Here is a 22027-nt window from a genome sequence, read left to right as displayed (position 1 = left end):
CATCACAGGAGAGGGTATGCCTGGTTCACCAAGTTTTGAGAGGTGTCGCAACTGCAAAGAGGCCATCCTGGTGATGGACGGACATTTGCATTGTGTCCATTGCCTCCTGGAGAACCACGTTCCCCAGAAGTGTGGTTTATGCTACAGTTGAAACCGTGGTCCCAAAAGGACAGAGAGCTGAGGCTTAAACACCTTCTAATGGAAGCAGCTCTCCAACCACCTTCAGACCCGCATCAAGATTCACCACAGCCCTCTATATCCAAGTGAAGTAAGCCTAAGAAGGCAACAATCAGCTATTCACACAAGGCTTCTAAAAAGAGAGTCCTCAGAGCCAACCCCAAACCAGCCAAAAAGATCACCAACTTGTTCAGTATCATTGGTACTGGTGGCACTGAAGCTGTCCCAATGAGCACGTTGGACTGCCTAAGGACCTGATGGCCACAGGCAATGCAACATGGGCTAGACAAAGAGCATGCCTTGGGGAAGACTCCATCAGTGCAAACCATGACGTTGGTACTGTCAACATACGCCAAACACCGTTGGATCGTTTAACCAAACCACATCACCAACTCCATCAGTACAGTTGTCCTGGCACTAACAACCACCACCAGTACCTATGGCACCACAAGACTTCAGATACTCGAGAGACCACAGTGTCTTACGTACCTAAGTCTCCTCTACTCAGTACCGGGGCCTCGGTACCAAGTTTGGCTTGAGCTCCAGATTCCCCTTTGGCATCAGGCTGTGCAGCCCCAGTCTCCAGTGTGGAGTCAGATAATGAGCAGGAGGTAGTCTTCCATCGCTCCTTTCAGTACCTTATTGTGCCCATTTCCAATCTGGACCTCCTTCGCTATACTGTCCATCTGACCCTCAGCCTCTTTGGTATGGTCAAGCATGTTACCAACCACTGGGACCCTTCCCACCATATCAATGGCCTTACTGGGATCTGTGGAAGGCATATAGACATCATGCCTCCCGAAATTCTAGTATGGCCCACCAAGAACCTATGAGGCACCCTCTCTCTGCCTCTGTATCCAGAACCTCCTGAACAGATGACGGAGGAACAGGAGGTCAACACTGAGGAAGAGGTTACGCCTCAGACTAACATCTCATCTTCCACACCAGATGAGGCAGTGTTGTCCCCTCCACCATCATTAGCGGATGACTTTAAACTTTTTCAAGATCTAGCTCAGAGGGTGGCAGACACACTGCAGGTACCACTACAGGAGGTTACAAAATCACACCATAAATTGCTGGACATTCTGCACTCCTCTTCCTCATCAAGAGTAGCTCTTCCCATCAACAAGACTCTTTTGGACCCAGCCAAAACTATATGGCAGACACCTGCATCGGCCCAGCCAACCTGTAAGCAGGCCGATAAGAAATATTATGTACCAGCGAAGGTCACAGAATTTCTTTTCTCCTGTCTACCCCCTAATTCGATCATTGAGGATGTGGTAAACTCCAGAGGTCGACAACATGAGAAATCCACTCCTATAGTAGGGTTTGGAAACACCTTGACCTATTTGGGAGAAAAGCTTGTTTTTCCACCATGCTTCAATTCCACATCACAAATTACCAGGCCTTACTAGCAAAATATGACTGTCAACTACTCAAAACTCAATTCCTTTATTGAACAGCTTCCAGAATCTCTCAGAGATCAATTTAGAGCCATCTTCAACAAAGGAGAACTGGTAGCCAAGACAACACTTTAATCAGTGCTCGACACAGCTGATACGGCGGTATGTTCCATCTCCACTGCCATTGTTAAAACTTATTGGGCTTCCCCACGGAAGTGCAGACAACCCTGAAGGACTTTCCCTTACTGCTTAAATTGATGCAACATATGTGGAAAAAGACGCCCCTGCGAGCAGCACAAGTTACATCTACTTAAGGGCTGTCCGCACCGGCGCTGTTGGCGGGAGACACTCTCCTGCCAACATAGCTTCTGCCTCTCGTGGAGGTGGAGTAATTATGCCGACGGGAGAGCGCACTCCCATCAGCATAGCACATCTTCACCAGACACACAGTAGCGGTGCAGCTGCACATATGTGTGTGTGTATGTGTGTGTATATATATATATATACACACACACACACACACACGATATAGTGCTGTCATGTAGACTTGCCCTCAGAAGTTAAGAAATGCCAGAATTAAAGTTATCCATAGAACCCTAACTCAGCCCTCGTACGCATATGAATCATGAGTCTTTTATTACATGATTACATACTTTTTTCCTCCAGGATCCCTGCATCATTTAGTGCACACAATGGACAGTGAATGAGGCAGACAGTTGTAAGAGGGCTGAGGCTGTTCTCTTGTGTTTAAGGCACTGGGCTGTTACCTAAGAGAGAAGGATCCTATTTCTGTCTCCTTCACTGAAGTCCTATGTGGTGTATATGAAAGCTACACATGCAATGGGGCTGAAATATTGTTGCAAGGGCAACTTTAGTTCTGGTATTTCATTGAGTGCTTGACTTTACAACCACAATATTCTTTTAATGTAGTTTTTTGTATGAAATACATAACTAAATAAATTCATTTTATTTTATTATTGTATGGTGCCTACTCTAAAAAAATATTTGTTCCTCTTCTTACTCTGTATGTGATATTTGTTCATTTCTTATAGCTAGTAGCACTCATGATGGACTAGACACTTTCTGTACAGATACGGTGCAACCCTCTTGAGGAGCTCACATCTTAAATACAGTTACACCATTTTCCTGGAAAATGTTTGATGGCAGCTGTTCCAATATTTCTGACTAAAGCCAGCTGATGTTTCAACTGGAAGCAATACTGATCTGTAGCAGGTGCTACATGCATGTATATACTGTGGTGGTGAGGCAATGATATCACTATAGCATCTATGCCACCGTGGTATCATGAATACTGGTTCTGTGTTTCCATTGCTTTAGTGCAGGAATTTGGTATTTTCCTCCTGACTTCACATTTTTATTTACCCTCCCCAGGAGGAGAGTTTGCAAGGAATTAACCTCTAGTATAGTTATGCTTCTGTTTCCGCTTAGTATTACCAGAAATAGCACTTCTGAAACTGGAAAAGATTGTGTGCCTTGTCCATGTGTATTCCTGATATGTTGGCATCTTATTTGAAGCTAGTCTGGAATCCAGTGATTCCTTGATTGTTCGATATTATTAGTTCAGCCACTAGCCTCTCCTGGAAATCTCTTTTCAAAGCACAGTAGTTGGCCATCATGACCTATTATCCAAAAATTGCTAACTAGCATAAAGGTGCATTTAAGTATAAACCAATAGCCCAGATTTGTGTATAGCAAGAGTGTGGGTTTTTTGTTTTGTTTTTTTAAAGTTGTGACTTTTTTCTTATTTTAATTCTGGCAAAATCTACAGACAGAGAAAGGGAGTTATGTCATTAGCTACTCTCGAGAGGCTAGTTTCAAACTAGAAACAGAACCTAACGCCAGGCCTACACTCAAAAGTTAAATCAACCCAGCTACATTGCTCAGGAGTGTTGAAAAATTCACACTCCTGAGTGACATAATTAAGCCAACTTAACCTTGATGTAGACGGTGGTAGATCAAGAGAAGAATTGTTCTGTCAACCTAGCTACTGCCTCTTGGGGAGGTGGATTAACTATGCCAGTGGGAGAACCCCTCTTATTGGCCCAGGTAGTGTCTATGCCAGAATGCTACAGTGGCACAGCTGTAGCTTTTCAAGTGTAGACAAGCCCTAATGCTCTGGTGTAAAAAAATCACTCAAACTGAAAACTATTGATTTTTTTTCTCTGTGAAATTGACATTCCTCTAGGCTAGACATAATACTTATTTTTATTACTGTGTCAATGTGGTGCTGTTGGTAACACGCTCACCTCTGGCCCACAAAGATGTGTGTTTTAGTCCCACACCAGTTTTGACATTACTTTGCTGCCCTACTGAATGCCATTTTTAAGCTGAAATGTCAAACTGAGCTCCCTTCTGCGCACTATTCTCTGCCTGTCTAGTGGGAAGCTAAAAATGACATTTGGTTTCCTGGCCAAAACTTCCATTCATTTAATTTAAAGAAAGTTTCTAATGTCTGTGTATTAACTATTATTGAGCATATTTGCTCATTGGTCTTAGTATTTGGTTCATTAATTTTTTTCCATAGCTAAGGACTTTAAAATTAAGATATGATGTATTGTTTTAACCGGTGTTTTTAAAAAGTCATGTCTTTCCTGTAAGTGACTTGTAACAGCATTACCAAGCAGGTCAGTGAAGTTGTGAGGCTTGTGCATATGTTCACAACACAAGATAGTGTAGAGACTAGAATAACCCACCTGATACTACACATACTTTGTTCTTACAGTTGGCACTGTGATTCCACACATTAGTGACCACACACTGGAAAATGAGGATCAATCATGGTAAAGAGTATAGTTCATTCACTGTGCAAAGACGCTGAGAGCGTTGGGTGTTTTGGTTACGTACAACAACACTTTGTGGGGGAGAGAGGAATAGTTTGCGCCAATTCCATCTTCTCCAGTAACCCTGTCCATTTCCTAACTAGACTTGTAATGCTGAAAGAACAGAGTATTTAAACAATGAGTGGCAGGTTTGTAAGGATGACAGTAAATAAGATGTTACTTTTGGGGGGCCAAGGAAAGGTGCCTTTACTGTTCTACAGTAATAAACACTTCCATTCCATTGCCAAATTAAACTGTTTTTATTTTACTCGTAAGTATAAAATTGGTCCTTTTTCTAGTAATTTCTAATAGATGCCAGATTGTAAAGACTTGCTGAGGGAGCTAATCTGGTTCCTTTTATTTAAATGTATATAGATCTAATTAATGTTTGCTGCTTCTGATTTCAAGCGTGAATTTGTAATGGGTACTTCCAAGAAGTCTCTACTTATCACAACTTTTAGGCTAGCCCTGATCACTGGTTTTCTGTGTGCTTCACTCTACTGGAAGGTAGATTAATTTTTATCCCCATGTGACTGAATGGAAAAACAATTATGAAAAAGTAATATAGTTCATATGATAATGACCAGTGTGTGTCTTGGCAGTACGGTCACTACTGAGATCTTTAATAAAGTTCAAGCCTCACTTTTTTAAATTAATACTTCGATTAAAATATTACGTTCTAGCCTTATGTTAGCAAAACGGTGCTTTAAGCTCTTTGGCCTTGAAACAATGAATCATGTGGGATTACACTGACCCCCTAATCTGCAGTGTTCATCCTTTTCCAATAGTTCGCACACAGGAGCAAATTAAGTGCCTATTTTTTGTGTCAACCCTGAAGAGTATCTGGTTTTTCAGCCCTTAGTGACTTGTTAACAAACAGGTATCAGGACAAGCTGGTGAAGGCAAGCCGCTGGCCAGTCAGATGTGAAATAGCATCTCTTTACTAACTACAGTATTGATTCCCGCCTACCCTTGCAAACTGTGTAATTTTCTTTTCCCTGCTGCTAAACTCAGTAACAATGTATGAAGAGCTTTAGGGGCCCATCAATGCTCAAAAAGGCTGCTCTTCCCTGGCATTCTATTGATTTTTCTCAAAGGCTTTTAAATTGCTCCTTCATTTTACTCAAATGCTCATTTCATCTCTACTGGATGCCGGCATTTTTTCGTTGTGTTTAAACAATTGCTCCATTCACTGGGTTCCTAAACTGTGACGCCTTCTTATTACTGGGAGATAAACTGTTTAGACAGTTTTCCTTAATCTTGGATTAATCGTTCCTGTATCTGAATTGTGCTGCTCTGTATTCCTTCACTTCAAAAAATAAACTCTGTGAAGTCTTCTGATCTATCAACTGTGTGGATTCTATTTTCTCCCTCTATACTTCCCTTTCTCAGTTCGTACCCAGCTCTGCTTTCTTCATCCTTTTGTTTGTGCATAATTTTAATCTCGCTCTTTTTTTGTGTGCATAAAATTGATAGGTTAGATCTATCCTTTCCCTGCATAGATGTGTTAATACTCCTGAGCCGTATCGTTTTAATGCTGCTAAGGAGAATATGTTGCCTCTGACCTACCTGAAACAGCATAACCTATATTTTTGTCATCGTCCATGACCACTTTAGGTATACAAATGAAATTATAGGCTTCTTTATTAATAATATTTAGCGCCTTTGATTTGTTTCAAAGCTCTGTACAAATGTTAAGTAAACCTAATGTCACTCTTGTGCTATTGCTATTCACAGATGGAGATATAGATCAAGAAAGGTTAGGTGACAAGCCCAAGACTACTTGACAAGTTATTGGCAGAGTGAGAACTAGAACGCTGGAGTTCTGGGATTCTAGCATGTTAGTCAGTGTGTTGCTTTTCAAAATTATGCTTTCACTTGTTTTTCCAATCCATAACTTGATTTTTCTATTTTAAGATTAATTTTCCCATGAATTTGAATTGTCTTCAAACACAGACTGTCCATTTTGCCCTGACCAACACCATAATCCTACCTGTTTATATTACAATGACACCTATTGCCCCAGTCAAGGATGAGGGCCCCGTTATGCTAGGCTCTGTACCAAAAAGTAATGACAGTCCCTAAGAGTTTATTTACTATTTAGGTTACTTAGGCCTTTTCCCTATTGTGGCACTCAATATTAGTAGTGTTAATGGTTATTCTAGTTCTGAAACTTTTAAGGCTTTAGTAAAATTATCAACAGACGTTTTTGACAGTGCTAAATTGACTCTAGTGCTGTTGTAGGAAGAAGAAAGTTGGATTTAGACAATTTAAATTTGGAATGGTGGGATATTTCAGAAGTGAGGCTTTTCCAGATTCAATATTGTGAGGATAAGAACAAGATCAAATTCCTTTTCCTTAGTGTGTGCTATCTAGTCTGTCCGAAATTAGCTATGCATTTTGAAGCAATCTTAATTCCTGACTACGGAAATGCTATTGCATATCTAAGCAACCACTCTTCTCCAAACATGAAATATCCTGGGCACAATTTTTTTAAAATTCATTTTTCCAAAATTTACTTTACAGGGAGGGGGCGGAGTTGGGGTGGGGATTTCAGGGAAGGGATTGGAATAGGGGCCGGGAAGAGGCGAGGCAGGGGCGGGGTCTCATGGAAGGGGTGGAGTGGGGGCGGGGGCAGCCGGGCCGGGGGAGTGTCAGTGATGCGGCCCTCAGGCCAATGTACTAGTCCTCATGTGGCCCTCTTGGTCATTTGAGTTTGAGACCCCTGCTTTACATGATAAACTCCTGTGCTCAGACTGGCAGCTTCTTGTTAGATTAAATAATAATAATCTCAGTCTTTTACAAGAAGTTGACTTAGGCCTTGCATCCAGAATTGTACTAGCTACCACAGTTGATATTAGGAGGTATGCCCAATCATCTTGGCCAGGATTTCTTCCCAGAGATCTGTGCTGTAGATTAGTCCTCTTGTGCCCGTTAGTCTATATAACCTAGTTTTCAAACTAAAATCCTTCCAGCAACATGGTTCTGCCCTCCTTGTGAACAGGCCCTAATACCACTGGAAACTTGCAAGCTTTAGATGGGATTGTCTGCTCTTTAAAATGTGTTTTTTCCCTCTTTAAACAGAGTGGCAAGACCCAGAATTCATGAGAGAGGTTGAAGCAGCTACTGGAGTAGATCTTGGATCCTCTAGATACAATGGGAAAGGAAAAGGAGGGAAGAACAAAGGGAAGAAGCGGAAATACCCAAATCTGACAGACTTGAAACAGGAGGCTAATACTTCTCGTTCACGGCTGGAGAAGAAAGTCTTCAATAAGTAAGATACTTACCTTATGTGAAGCCCCCAACCCCCACTTCATTGCCTTTTTTAAAATTTTGATTTTAGTAGCTGTTTCTACCAGGACAAGCAGCAAGGAAAAAGCCCTCTCACAGCTCGCTGCAGAAAAGTGGTGCCTTCTGTCTGCCGAGAGTGGGCGCATGGGGCAACAATAAGCTAATGAACAGGGTTATTCCTCAGGGAACACTTCACCATTGGCATTTATAAAACTGTATAAAGGACATTTATAGGTCTTCTGCTTGCTTTCCTTGAGCCTCCTGCTGTGTGGCATTGTGCTTTCTCTCTAGAATGTACTTTTCATTGGCCAATGCCTGTGTCTGTGCAATATATAGGATTTGAGAGAAAGAGTTCCAGATGACATGGGATAAATTTCTCTAGCCTCAGTTTCATAATCCAGAATTTGTGATGTAACTCTGTAGTACACAGGTGGGCAAACTATAGCCTGTGGACCACATCAGGCCTGCGGGACCGTCCTGCCTGGCCCTTGAGCTTCCGGCCGGGGAGGCTAGCCCCCAGCTCCTCCCCTGCTGCCCCCCACTTCCCCGCAGCCTCAGCTCGCTGCACCCCAGCACGCTGGCCTGCCACTCCTGCCAGGCGGCACGCTCCTGCTGCTCTGAGCGGCATGGTAGGGGAGCAGGGGACAGGGAGCAGGGGGCAGTTGGATAGGCATGGGAGTCCCGTGGGGCCTGTCAGGGGGCGGGGGTGTGGACAGGGGGCGGGACAGTCGGGGGACAGGGAGCAGGCGGGGGTTGGATAGGGGATGGGGTCCCGGGGGACGTTCAGGGGCGGGGGGTCACGGGAGGGGGCAGTCAGGGGACAAGGAACAGGGGGTGTAGAATGGGTCAGGGGTTTGGGGAGGGGCGGTCAGGGGATGGGGAACAGGGGAGGTTGGATGGGGGTGGGCAGTTGGGTCAGTGGTTCGGGGAGGGGGCGGTCAGGGGACAAGGAGCAGGGGATGTTGGATGGGTCGGGGGTTCTGAGGGGTGCAGTCAGGAGGCAGGGAGTGGGAGGGGGTGGATGGGGGCGGGGGCCAGGCTGTTTGGGGAGGCACAGCCTTTGCTACCCGGCCCTCCATACCGTTTCACAACCCCAATGTGGCCCTCGGGCGAAAAAGTTTGTCCACGCCTGCTATAGTAAGTGGCCCAATACTTCTTTATAATTCAGTAGTTTAGACGTAATGTAAGTCTAAAAATAAGGGCTGTCCCTCTTCATACGAACAATTTAGAAGTGTGCCCTGGGGTAGGGGCGGCATTGACCAGTAAAAGGGCTTATGTTTGAGCTGTTTTGCTTTTGCCTGCAGTGGAGTCTTGATGCTGGTTACTGGGTTGATCTCCCCCAACCTCTGACCACTTGCTAGGTTTCCAGAAGGCCATGTCTTCTCCCTCTCCTCGCATGTTACCATCCCTCATACCTTCTTGATCTTAGAGTTGGACTTTGACCCCAGCTATACCTTAGCTGGACACAAGTATAACACCTCCCAGTTAAACATTTGTGATCTGGGACAAACCTGATCCTGGAGCATACAACCAAGCTTTGTATTTTCCTAGACTCCATTCCTTTTCAGAGCAGTAGTTCAACTGGGAAGGGTTGTGCAGGGGACTAAAGTCAACTGGGCCCCAATATCATCTGTAAGGCATGGAAGGAGAGTGGTAGGCTGCACACCTCTCTGCCATCCCAGGCTGCACAAAGTGGTCAGTAGACTAGCGTAAATGGTGAAGCTGAACAGTGATAGAGAAGAAAGTCAAGCTATAGAGTATAAAGGGAAGTAAAAGACTAAAGGAAATGTGTCTCAAATGGTCTTCAATTTCTCTTACTAGTCTTATCAAGGAAGTGGGGGAAAGTGTGTCACACTCTGTCCTCCCTCCTTTGTTTCTTATGGCAGGCTGACACACTGCTTAGCTGTTGCTCTTTTTTACCTCCGTTAAGAGTTAGGCGTTGGGGTCCATTAAATGTGCAGTAAACCGGTTAGTAAAATAAGCAATTAAAGATAATTAAAGCTGTACAAATCTATGCAGTAAACTTAAAACTGTTCCTGTGTCACACGATAAATAAGAATTTGGTCCAAAGCAGCCAAGGCTGGGAGGAAAGGTTGGTTACTGCTCTTCTCCCCTGAACTCCTAGCTGACAAGACACATACTGGGCATTCAGGCACCCAGAATAAAACTACAAGTAGCTTCTGTTAGTTCTTACGCACTAGTATTTATCAGGCTCAGTAACTCTCCATTGTAATTGAAATGTCATTATAGTCTGAAAAGTACTGGTGAGAATAGAGCCTTTCTTAACAGATCTGCCCCTAGCATGTATTCAGAGTTCTAGCTGCTTACTTCCCTGACAAAACTACATTTATTCGCGTTTATTCTTGTTAGCCCTAATCAGCCATTGCAGCTATGGGAGAGGGAGCTGGAGCCTACTGTTTCATGAATCAACAGAATCATAAGCTGAACGTCAGTTATAGAATCGTTATGAGTAGTCCCAGAGAGAACTCAGGTTGATTTTCAGATCACAGGTTGTGTTTGCAGGGCTAGCTAAAACCTTTAAATTGGACAGCTGGGATCTGAAAATCACCAGCAAAACATGGAACCCCTTGGTATTCTTTTACAGAGTCACTTTCTACAGGTTGAGACTTGGCTGAATTTTCCCCCTAAACTTCACGTTTTAAAAATATTACCCTGTGGCTGGTTTGTTTTTGAAACTGATAGCTAGTTTCTGCATTCGCACCCAAATTTCCTCCCCCCAGAATCTTTCTTCCCTTTTATAGCCCAAGTCCCATCTTCTTGTGCTAGTAGCAGAACAAGCAACGTGAAGGGAGCTAAAGCATTGTGACCTATGCTGCTACTGTTCTCATCCCAGCCTCCTATTCAGGGACATGGGGAGAAGCACCTCTGCTGTGCCAACCTGATGAAAAGGTGGTGCAGGAGAGTAGCACACAGCTGGAGCATTCAGTGCCAAGCAGTGAAGCTGAGCCTCTGACCCCAGCCCAAATTCCTGTCATAGCCCTATGGGCCTTTGTTAGTGCTTCTAGGAGGGGAATCTGCTGTCTCTCTCTACCTCTTCCGAAGAAGTGAGAGTTGGAGAGTTTGCATCCCCTGCTGAGAGAGAGGCTTGGGTGGAGAGTCACAATATTGTTTCCATTCCTCTCCCATTTCCTCCAACCTGTTGCATTCAGGCAGTCGCTGCTGCCCTCTGGTGCTCTTGGGGCCACTTTTGCCAACTGCATAGGAAACTGTCTGGATGAGGGAGTATGGGCTGGCACATTTCTCTTTAAAGAGAGCAAATTAGTAAGGGATGCCAAAATAAGTAATATGTGCATGGATGTATTTATGTGTATGTATATGTATGTATCTGCGCATATATATTTAAAGATTGGTCATGATCACGTTCACTTACTGTCTGCATCTACAGCTCTCACTCCAGCTAGGCTAACTCGAAGGAAGTTAACTTGAGTGTCAGTAACTTGAGCTAACACTACATTGAAGACATGCCCACAAACAAGGGAGGTCTCTCTGCTGTCATAGACTTCCAATGGAAGGCTGCATCCCATCATCCTGACTTACAGACCTGTTTACTTAGTTTTAGACTTGTTAAGGATGAAGTCAGACCTTTGTCTTTTTACAGAGATTATTCTCTTGTGAGGCATTCTGATACTGTGATGATGGGTACTATATAAGAACTTGGAGAGAGAAACTTCAGCATGTTTCAAACAGGATAGCAGTTGTATGTGCCTAGAAACTTTCAGACCCTGACTGGTGTGACCAATGCAAGTGAAACAGTAACCAAGTTATCAATTCAAGAGGCAGAGTACCACAAAACCACTGATCCCGGACTATGATGTCCTGGACGTCAGACTGTGTTAATTAAACACCATCAAAGAGACAGCATTTGTTTTAAAATTCTGCATTTTTCCTTGTTTGATGCAATGGGTATTATAACTTAAAAAAAAAAATCTACATTGCTTTTCTGGCTTTTGGTCAAAAAATGGCACATTTTCTATGAGATTCTCATATTATCTGGTCTTCTCCTGAGGGGTTAATAAGCCATAAAGTTCTGCTAATCAGAATTTCACATCAGCCTTTACAAAATAAATTTAAAAAGCTGTTTTTAGTTTACTGTGCTTCGTGCTAATGATTTGGAGTGTGTGTTTGTGCCAGGCGTGGGGAATCGAATCTGTCATGTTTTAATAGGTTTCATGGTTTGCAGCACTAAACAAGATGATAACCTTGGCTCTTTATAACAACCCCAAATTACGTGAAATGTACAGGTGATAAACCCAGGCTCTAGTCTGCCAATAAAGTTAAGTGAAATTGCACACAGATCGTCAGAGTGGGATCTCATTTCATTTACAGTATTGCACAACCCAGTGGTGCTAATGTAAAACCTACATGACATGAAAGTGTCAAGGCCTCTGTGCAGTGCTAAAGACTTACTTTTCTCCTACCAATTAGATAATATTTGAAGTGCAAAACCATGATCCCATTTTTCTTATTCTGGCAAGAACAGAGCTACAATCCTTGTTAACTGTGCTGGTAGAGTTTTTGTTAAAGGGACACTACTTTCAAGGTGTTTCAGAATATTGACGTCCGTTACAACTGCTGCTGAGAAGATCTTTACCCTGTCCATTTAAAAGCAGTATTAAGAAGTTTCTTCTGTTTTCAGAGGTTTCAAAATGGTTTTCAGAGTGAAGCAGTTAGTTATACAGGGGCAATTAAAGTGTGTCTCATGGTGCTCAGCTACCATGGAGATAGTTTTGGTATAAAAACCCAGATAGAACAGAATAATAGTAAGATGTGACCCTGCAAAATGTTGGGTGCCCTTTATTCATTGAGTTCAATGAGCACCTTGGAGACCAGGCCCTGGTTCTACAACACATCCTGCTGTCACCCTCACCTTTCATTATTATTTGTATTACCATAGTACTAGGAGCCCTTGTCATGGCTTTGAGATAGAAATACATTCTGGAGAGAGTACGTATTCTAGCACGCAGTATGTGACTGTGATGGTTCTCAAGGCACCTCGGACTGCAAATCACCTTGTTACCTCCTGCCTCCAGAGTGAGGAAGTCTTTCTTGTAGCTGTGTATCAGCTCCCTGCTACCACCAGCCTTTCAGTCACTCAAGCACTTTTCTCTGGGCTTTGCCAGCCCTAACTTCACCTTGCAGGTCAACAATAGGTGTATGCCATTCCCTGAGTCCCTTTGAATCATTCCCCTGTGATATCCAGCCCCTGACACTGGCTACTCACAGAAATCCCAAATCCTCTGTATCCAGAGGTGCAGTGTCCCTGGCTTACCAGTTTTACCTTATGCAACTGCTTCTGTAAACGGCACAGCACTTGAGGACATCTGATAACATAAAAGTAGGTTTATTTTAAAAAGAACAGGGATTTAACTCGAGACAGGAGAGCGTGGGGGAGAAGGAGACTGCTTGTACACAGCAGGCACCACTCCAGGCATGAAACATTGGTCCTGGCCACCAGCAGTCACTAAAGATCCCATTCTACTTCTTGCAAGTATAGGGGTGTTAGCTGTACTGTCCTGGCTAGCTTGAGTTGTGGACAATTATCCATCCTGCCTACATGAATTTACCTTGCTAGATATGCTTCTTTGAGTGCTTGCACATGTCCATTCACTGTGGCTGGGTGTGCACGCCACGTGCACAGTTGCCGGAGAACTCTTTCCTCTCAGAGGTACTCGTCAGGGTGGCCTGAGTGCCCTTTATCCCCCACACGCCACTGCGTGCTGGTAGAAGAGGGTGGATCTGCCCCCAACCCATTCAGTTCCTTCTTACTCCCATTGATGGCTGTCGAAGCAATCTCAGACTTGTCATAAGTGCTTCTCTCACTCCTATCATATATTGTTGTTGTTAGGAATTTGTTAAGCTGAAGTTAGTTTTAGCAATATATTTTAGTCTTAGGTCTTTTTGGAACAGTTTTTCATCTTTTGGTACTGGGATTCGTACCAGAACGATGCCACACTCACCAGATTTTAAGTCCTGCAGGACTTGTGCTAAACCTATGCCGGTCAGTGACAAATGTTTGGGAGAATCCCACATAAGTGGCAGATGTCACATTTGTAAGGATTTAAGCCCCATTCAAAGAAAGTAGCGAGCCTCAGGTGTTTACTCATGCAGCACTTCACCCTCCATCAGATTCATCTCACTTGGAGAGCACCCCAAGTACATCAGCTTTGGTATGGAGTGCACTGGAGATGTCTGCAGCTCTTTCATCCATTCTTTAAGCTTGGTATTTCACTTGGGTGTGTCCGTGCCAAAGCCAAATAGAGGCAGAGCCTCTACGAGACATTTTGTCAAGAGTCACTCACTGGAGCATTCTTCAGCTAAAAAGGGATCGCTGCCTCCGGAGCCTGTGTGAAGTCTGTTGAGGGTGCCCCTGAAGATCTCTGTGGCAGAGCCATCAGTCATTGTCACTCCCAACCATCCGCAAGGGACTTGCTTAGCCTCTCAATATCAGTATCCCTAGAAATACATAAAGGTTTACAATCAGTCGCGATGCCTACAGCGCCTGCATCAGGGACGCACAGTACCGTTATCTGCCAAGCTTCTATAAAGGCCAGTGCAATAGAAAGCCAAGCCTCCAATGATATCCCCAGTACTGCCATCTCCAGATTTGGGCGACTTATCCCCAAGTTTCAGCTGGTTCTGTCCCCCTCCCCCACTGTTGTCAGACATTTCGAATTCTTTCTTTTTGAAACTCAGATACATTCATCTGTGCCCCATCCAAGACAGAGGGCATACCTTCCATTAGAGATTTGGGGACCATGGGTCATGCAACAGTTGCAGCACTGGCCTTCCCTTAAGGGGCAATGGTCCAGTCAAGGATAGGTCCCAGGCCCATATCAGTGGCCTTTCTAGACACTGGGCCTCACTCCTCCCACTAGGGCCTCCTGACAACCATCTTATTCCTTGTCATCAAGAGCAATCCAGTGACAGCGGCAGTGAGAGCAGCATTCTCCGCAATCTGGTACTGATCTCAGTATTGAGAAGCCAGAAGTCACTCAGTTGGCTTCCCCACCACAAGTCATGGAGTAGCCCCTACGTCAGAATCCTGTGGTGTCCTCTTCCTTGTTGTCAAACAAGGCTATGGACGTGGCAAGCAATTCTCCACTGCCAGAGGACCCCACTGCTCATCAGGATCTATTGAGAAGGGGAGGCTCTGTTCTTGACATTCAGGCAGAGGAGGTACATGAAAGCTCTCACAAGATCGTGGACGTTCTGGTACTGGCAGCTTCTGCCAGTGTGGCTCTACTGATTAGCAAAGCCATTGTGGAGCCACATAAGGCTGTCCGGCAGATACCATTCTCCTTACTCTCCCCTCCCCACCCACCCCCCCCAGCAAAGCGAAAGGAAGTACTATGTCCCTGCTAAGAGGTATGAGCATCTGTACTCTCATCCTGCTAACTGCTGCTAACAAACAGGAGAGACAAGGACATCAAGCATCGACACCAAAAGGCAAAGATTTGAAGAGGCTGGACTTGTTTGGATGCAAATTTTATTCTACAGGGAGTCTGCAACTTAGAATTGCAAGCTGTCAGGCACTCCTGAGCCATTATGACTTCACTCTCTTGGATAACGTAAAATTTAAACACAAGTTACCAGAGGACTGTAGGCAGGAATTTGCAGTAGTGGCAGGATAAAGGCAAGCTAGTCGCCAGAACTGCTTTCCAGATCAGTTTTTGGAGGGCACAGACACAATGGCTCGTACCATGGCATCAGCCATTTCTGTGAGATATTTATGGTTACAGTCATTTAGGCTCCCCACAGAAGTTGAGCAGACCATCCTGGACTTCCCTTTCAGTGGTCCCTCTTTTTTTTCAGATAAGACTGATGATAGGCTCTATAGCTTAAAAGATTCCAGGGCAGCATTAATATATTTTGGAATCTGTACTCTGGCGACAGAGAAAACAGTTTCCTCCTCAACTTCCCATGCAGACACCAGGGTTTTATTGCCCAGTCTCAAGATCTGCTGAAGAAAAAGGGAAGGAGTTATAGGTGACTATGACATCAACTGTCCTTCGCTTTAGCATCAGTGGGCGCATCCTGTCCAGCCACCGCCTCCAACAGACATTCCGATGTGTTGGTGGAGGGCAGCATACCAGTTACCGTAGTTCTATCTGTTACCTGTTTTTGTTTGCAAATCGCTTTTCCCACTTTCTACGTTCTTTGGCCCATGTAACATCAGATCAGAGGGTCTTAAGCACAGTAGAACTGGGATATTCCTGCCAGTTCATTTCTATCCCTCTTTCCCATCCTCCTTCCCCAGGCCTCTTCAGGGACCACTCTTACTGCACTATCCAACAGGAGGTCCAGTTGCTTCTTCAGGCAGGGGCCATAGAGAAAGTCCTGTTGGGCCTCAGTGAGAAAGGTTTCTGTTCCCACAAGTTCTTTACCCCCAAAGCAAAAGAAGGTCTTAGGCCTATTTTACATCTGAGAGTACTGAACAAATTCCTGAAGAACCTACATGGTTACTCTAGCATCGATTATTCCCCTCCTGGAACAGGGGAACTGGTCCTCTTGCCTTCAACTTAAAGGACACTTACTCCCATGTTGCAATATGACAACCATCAGAAGCTTCTCAGCTTTGTGGCAAATGGGTTGTATTATTAATTCATGATGCTCCCATTTGGTATCTCAGCTGCTGTGTGGTTTTGCACAATGTGTGGCTGTGGTAGCAGCTTATCTACACAAATCAGGAGTCCATGTCTTTCCACACCTGGATGACTGGTGGATCAGAGTTTGGTCTGAGGCTCAGGTATTATCCCGTGTATCCACCATCCTGTCCACATTCAATCCACCATTTATGCTCCTAGTAAATTGGGACAAATCAATTCTAAAAATGGTACAGATGATACAGTTTAACAGAGGCCAAGGCCTTGCTATCAAAATCCAGGTTAGAAACACTACAAAGCTTAGTACTGTGACTGAAGCATATCCTCTCACCATGACACGCAGCTGCCTCAGTCTCCTGAGTCACAAGGCCGTGTGTATCCATGAGGCTGAACACACCAGGCTGCATCTCAGAAAGCTGCAAACATGACTAGTGTCTGTGTATGACACAAGTTGCCATTTGGACAGGGTGGTTCGAGTGCCAGTGTCAGTTTTGTTGTCTCTGGATGGGTGGGTGGACCCTCTGAAAGCCTCAGTGGAGGTCCCCTTTATCCCCCTGCTGCCAGTCCTTACTCTAGACACAGACATGCCAGCCCTGGGATGGGAGACTTATCTGGGGTCCCCGCAGACTCAAGGTTTCTGATCATCTCAAGATCTAATAGGTCATATAAATGCCAGGTAGTTAAGAGCTGTACAGCTAGTCTGTTCTGCTTTTCTCCCACTTATAGTAGGAGAGCACTTGTTAATTCTAACAGTCAACTCTGCGGCTATGTTTTACATAGACAGGGAGGAGCACAGTCAACCCAGTTATGCCAAAAAGCAATTCAGCTCTGTGACTTTTGCATAACCAATTCAGTTAATCTCAGGGCTGCTTACCTTCTATGGAAGCAGAACATATTAGTAGATCATCTGAGCAGGACCTTCTTCAGTCACAAGTGGGCTTTATACTCTGGCATCACCAGATCCATCTTCCAACTCTGGGGGACTCCCCAGGTGGACATGTGTGCAATAAAGCCCAACAGAAAATGCCATCCATTTTGTTCCTGGGGAGGTCTCAGCCCAGGCTCATTGACAGATGCTAACCTGGAAGGACCCCCTCCTGTACACCTTCCCTCCTATTCCCCGGCTATCCAGAATGTTGTTCAAAGTAAAAAAAAAAAAAAAAAAAGACCACTCTCGTGTCATTCTTTTAGCACTAGTATGGCCCCAACAGTGCTGGTTCATGACATAAGAATATAAGACTGGCCATATTGGGTCAGATCAATGGTCCATCTAGCCCAGTATCCTGTCTTCTGACAGTGGACAATGCCAGGTGCTTCAGAGGGAATGAACAGAACAGGCAATCACTGAGTGATCCATCCCCTGTCATCCACTCCAAGCTCCTGGCAAACAGAGGCTAGGGACTATCAGAGCATGGTGTTCCATCCCTGGCCATCCTGCTGAATAGCCATTGATGGACCTATTCTCCATTAACCTATCTACTTCTTATTTTAACCCTGTTATATTTTTGGCCTTCACAACATCCTGTGGCAAAGTGTTCCACAGGTTGACTGTGCCTTGTGTGAAGAAGTACTTCCTTTTGTTTGTTTTAAACCTGCTGCCTATTAATTTCATTTGTTGACCCCTAGTTCTTGTGTTATGAGAGAGAATAAATAACATTTCCTTATTCACTTTCTCCTCACTAGTGAAGACTTTTGTGACAAAGTTCCTCCTCTACCTTGGTGGGTCTTGCGCTTATTGGCGGATTTGCTCGCCTCGGAGATTCATGGCAGCCCTCAGTTTGGCTGTTTTTGTAAACCCACAGTCCAGGTCAACTTCTCCTGTGTCTGACCAGGAGTTGGGAGGTTTGGGGGGAACCCGGGCCCGCCCTCTATTCCGGGTTCCAGCCCAGGGCCCTGTGGAATGCAGCTGTCTAGAGTGCCTCCTGGAACAGCTGTGCGACAGCTACAATGCCCTGGGCTACTTTCCCATGGCCTCCTCCCAACACCTTTTTTTATCCTCACCATAGGACCTTCCTCCTGCTGTCTGATAATGCTTGTACTCCTCAGTCCTCCAACAGTATGTTTTCTCACTCTCAGCTCCTAGTGCCTCTTGCTCCCAGCTCCTCACACATGCCACAAACTGAAGTGAGCTCCTTTTTAAACCCAGGTGCCCTGATTAGCCTGTCTTAATTGATTCTAGGAGCTTCTTGATTGGCTGCAGGTGTTCTAATCAACCTGTCTGTCTTAATTGTTTCCAGAAGCTTCCTGATTATTCTGGAACCTTCCCTGTTACCCTACCGAGGGAAAAGGGACCTATTTAACCTGGGGCTAACATATCTCCCGTCTATCACTCTCCTGTAGCCATCCGGCCCGACCCTATCACACTTTATAGACCTCTTATCATATCCCCACCCTTAGTCAGCTCTCTTTTCCGAGCTGAAAAGTCACTTTTTAATTCCTTCTCATACAGAAGCTGTTCCATACCCCTGATCATTTTTGACCCTACTGACCTGGTTAATCAAGCCTCTGCTGTCACTCCCACTGGATCCAGATGTGATTTCTCAGGACCATGGCCACCTGCTCCATCCCATCCAACAAACTCTACACGTAATGGGCCAACCAGTGTACACTCAGAGAATCTCATCCTGTATCTCTTCATGCATTCATTTATGCTACCGATAGGCTAATATAACCCCAACAGATAGAGTATTGACACGTACTAGAGCGCAGGCAACTTCAGCAGCTTTCTTGGAGCAAGGGTTGATCATGGACATTTGTAAAGCATCAACTTGGTCATCAGTGCACACTTTTGCTTCTCATTATGCCATTTCCCGTCAGTTCAAGGACAATGCCAGTTTCGGACGGGTTGTCCTAATATTGCTGTTCAGGTAGACTCTGACCCTCACCTCCATGTTTATCTGCCTGTTTGTCACCTATATGGGAATGGACACATACAAGCATTCAAAGAAGAAAAAACTGTTACCTACCTTTCTGTAACTGGTTTTGGTTTTTTTGAGATGTTACACATGTCCATTCCACGACCCTCCATCCTCTCGCTATTGGAGTTTATCCAGTATGAAGGAACTGAGGGGGTCGGGGCAGCTCTGTCCTCTCATACCAGCACACAGTGGTGTATGGCAACAGAGCTGCCTCAACTGGTGCCACCGAGGGAAAAAGTTCTCCAACAACTGTGCACAAGATGCGCGCACACACACCCACCTGTAGAATCTGCAATCAGTTCTGTGTAGGAGGACTCAGCTCAGGGAATTGCCCAGCACTCTGGTGCACACACCCTCTGAAGTGTAAACCCAAAATGATATTGTCTTGTGCTGTGTAGAGATCTGTTACAGCGTAAGCTCATGAAATTCGCTCCCTTCCTCAATGTGTAGGAAGATATGCACAGCTTTTTGCCCCCCACCCAGTTATGAATTGCACAAACTGGATTTTAGAACAAAAACCAAGTTTATTAAGTATAAAAGATAAATTGTAAGTGATTATAAGGGATAGCAAACAGAACAAAGCACATTACTGAGCAAATAAAACAAAACATGCAAATTAAGCTTGATACACTAAAGAATACTGACTACAAATAATAAATTCTCACCCTAAATGTTGTTTTAAGCAGGTTGCAGAATTTCTTTGTGGACAGACAGCTCTTGTTTGCAGCTTAAAACTCCAGGTATATCCTTCACGAGCCAGATGCCATTCCCAGCCTGGGCTCAGCCCCTCTCCCCCCCCCCCCCCCAAAAAAAAAAAGTTTAGTTCCTTTGTTTCTTCAGGTGTTTTCAGCAGTCTTCCTTCTCGGGTGGGGAGGAAGTGGAGAAGAACCAAGATTAACTCACTCTCCAGCCTTAAATAAGATTTACATATGGTGGGATTCCTTTGTTTCCTAGCTTGACCCCCACCCCATTTCAGTGGCAAAATATCAGAAGTCCAAAATGATGTCCAGTACCAGGTGACATGATCACCTGACCCTGCAGTGTCAAAGCAGCAGCCCAGGAAACTTCTCAGGCCCATCCAGGCTGTTTGCATACTGTCTGGTGGACGTTCTCCAGGTGAAAACACAGTTGTAATTATTACATAGTCAATATTTCTAGCTTCAGATACAGAAATGATACATGCATATAAATTAGATAATCACAGTCAGTAAATCATAACCTTTCCAGTGATACCTCACATGACCCACCTTGCATAAAACATATCTTAGTTACGCCATATTCATATCATAACAATATTTCTGTGAAGAATATGGGGCGTAATGTCACAGTAGATAACCGTTTATTTACAAGGTATTATTCTCCACTTTCTTTTAAGGTATTGTAGTGTTTGTGAGAGTTAAATAGCTGCCATATTCCATCCTAGAAGTGGGATGGGGAGGAGTGAAGAAATTCCTTTTCTTTATATAGTAGTAAAACATTTGGGGAACCTTTGAAAGGAAGGTTGCAATAAAGTGTGTCTTTTTAATTGAACAGCAAGCTCTTTAAAAGGCATCTCTAAATAAAATATTCATCTAGTTTTGAGTTCTGGTATTGTAGAGTAAATGTTCTTTTGATAAGAAAAACTACTTTAAGAAATTTCTTTGTGACAAGACTTCTTGATTCTGCATTGCATAGTCTCTCCCTTTTCTAAAAGCATATTCTCTAGAATTTCAAAGGTGGGATCTTGCAGAAGTGCCTTCGGAGCACAAGTCTGATTGAAAACTAATGAGACTTGTGCCCCTGAGCCGTTTAAGTGCTTTTGAAAATCCCACTTCAAAGGTTTGTCTACCAAGGATGGTGCTGTAATGAGGGTAGAATGTACAACCATTAAACTGAAAGAGTTTAATTTGTTTACTCCTGTTAATAAAGCCACTGTTGAATTTAAACTATTTGTATTGTTGCAGCTAATTTAGTTAACATGACAGATTTGTTCTGCCTCATCAGTGCAGTGCTCAGAGGTCTGATTAGTGATTAATCATACCCCGCTCCATTTTTTTGCTAACATTAATAAACATTTCCCATGACTCTACATATAGAATCAACTTAGCTGTTAACTTGTTTTCATCCACGTCTTGCTTTTTCTTACAGAGAGGCCATAAAACGGGTGGCGAAAGCAATGAATCGAATGGACCGGAAGAAGCATGAGAAGTTTGCAAACCAGTTTAACTATGCATTGAATTAAGTTGCAAGAAAACAGAGAACCAAAGAGGAGAATTAACAGGACTGCAGCTATACAAATCATTTCTCAAAAGCCTTTATATTCAAACTAAAATATTGTGCTCTACATTTTTACTGGGGCTATTTTTTTAATTAGTGTCAACTTCTTCTAGTAACTTATTAATATTTGATGATGAACATGAATTTTAGCAAAGACGTGGCTGTACATAATTGAATGCATTTAACAATTTGATTACTTGGAATTTACATTAAATGGAACAAGCTTGATGGCTTGTACTTATTCTAATTAAAATGCTCAGATATTTTCCTTTCCTAGTGGACGGATACAATTTTTACACTTTGGTGTCAACAGAAGAGGCTGTTTAAAGTTTGCCTTCAGCAAGGATTTCTCCTAAGCTCTTGAGCCTGGTCTGAACTCAAAAAGTTTACCATTTAAGCACCATCCTGCCTCTAGAATGCCTGTAAAAATGCCATCCCCACATACAAAAGGATTCCTAACAGTTGACATGCATTCAGAAACCAATGGGATGAGACTTACTTTCAACAGGTCTAAGAAT

At 44.0% G+C, this 22027-nt stretch overlaps 1 protein-coding gene across 3 annotated transcripts in view; it reads left to right on the top strand.

Moving 5' to 3' along the window:
* The window catches only part of UVSSA (UV stimulated scaffold protein A), a 95971-nt gene extending 74209 nt beyond the window's left edge, over positions 1 to 21762 (top strand). For all 3 annotated transcript variants that reach the window (XM_048849136.2, XM_048849133.2, XM_048849134.2), the window contains 2 exons: positions 7505 to 7694; positions 21381 to 21762. In XM_048849136.2, the coding sequence (XP_048705093.2) occupies positions 7505 to 7694; positions 21381 to 21474 (284 nt within the window). In that variant the 3' untranslated portion in view covers positions 21475 to 21762. The remainder of the gene's footprint in view (positions 1 to 7504; positions 7695 to 21380) is intronic.
* The last annotated feature ends 265 nt before the right edge of the window (positions 21763 to 22027 follow it).

This window comes from Caretta caretta, chromosome 4, assembly GCF_965140235.1.
Source record: "Caretta caretta isolate rCarCar2 chromosome 4, rCarCar1.hap1, whole genome shotgun sequence".
Lineage (NCBI taxonomy): Eukaryota > Metazoa > Chordata > Testudines > Cheloniidae > Caretta > Caretta caretta.
This window is presented reverse-complemented; position numbering and strand designations above follow the sequence as displayed.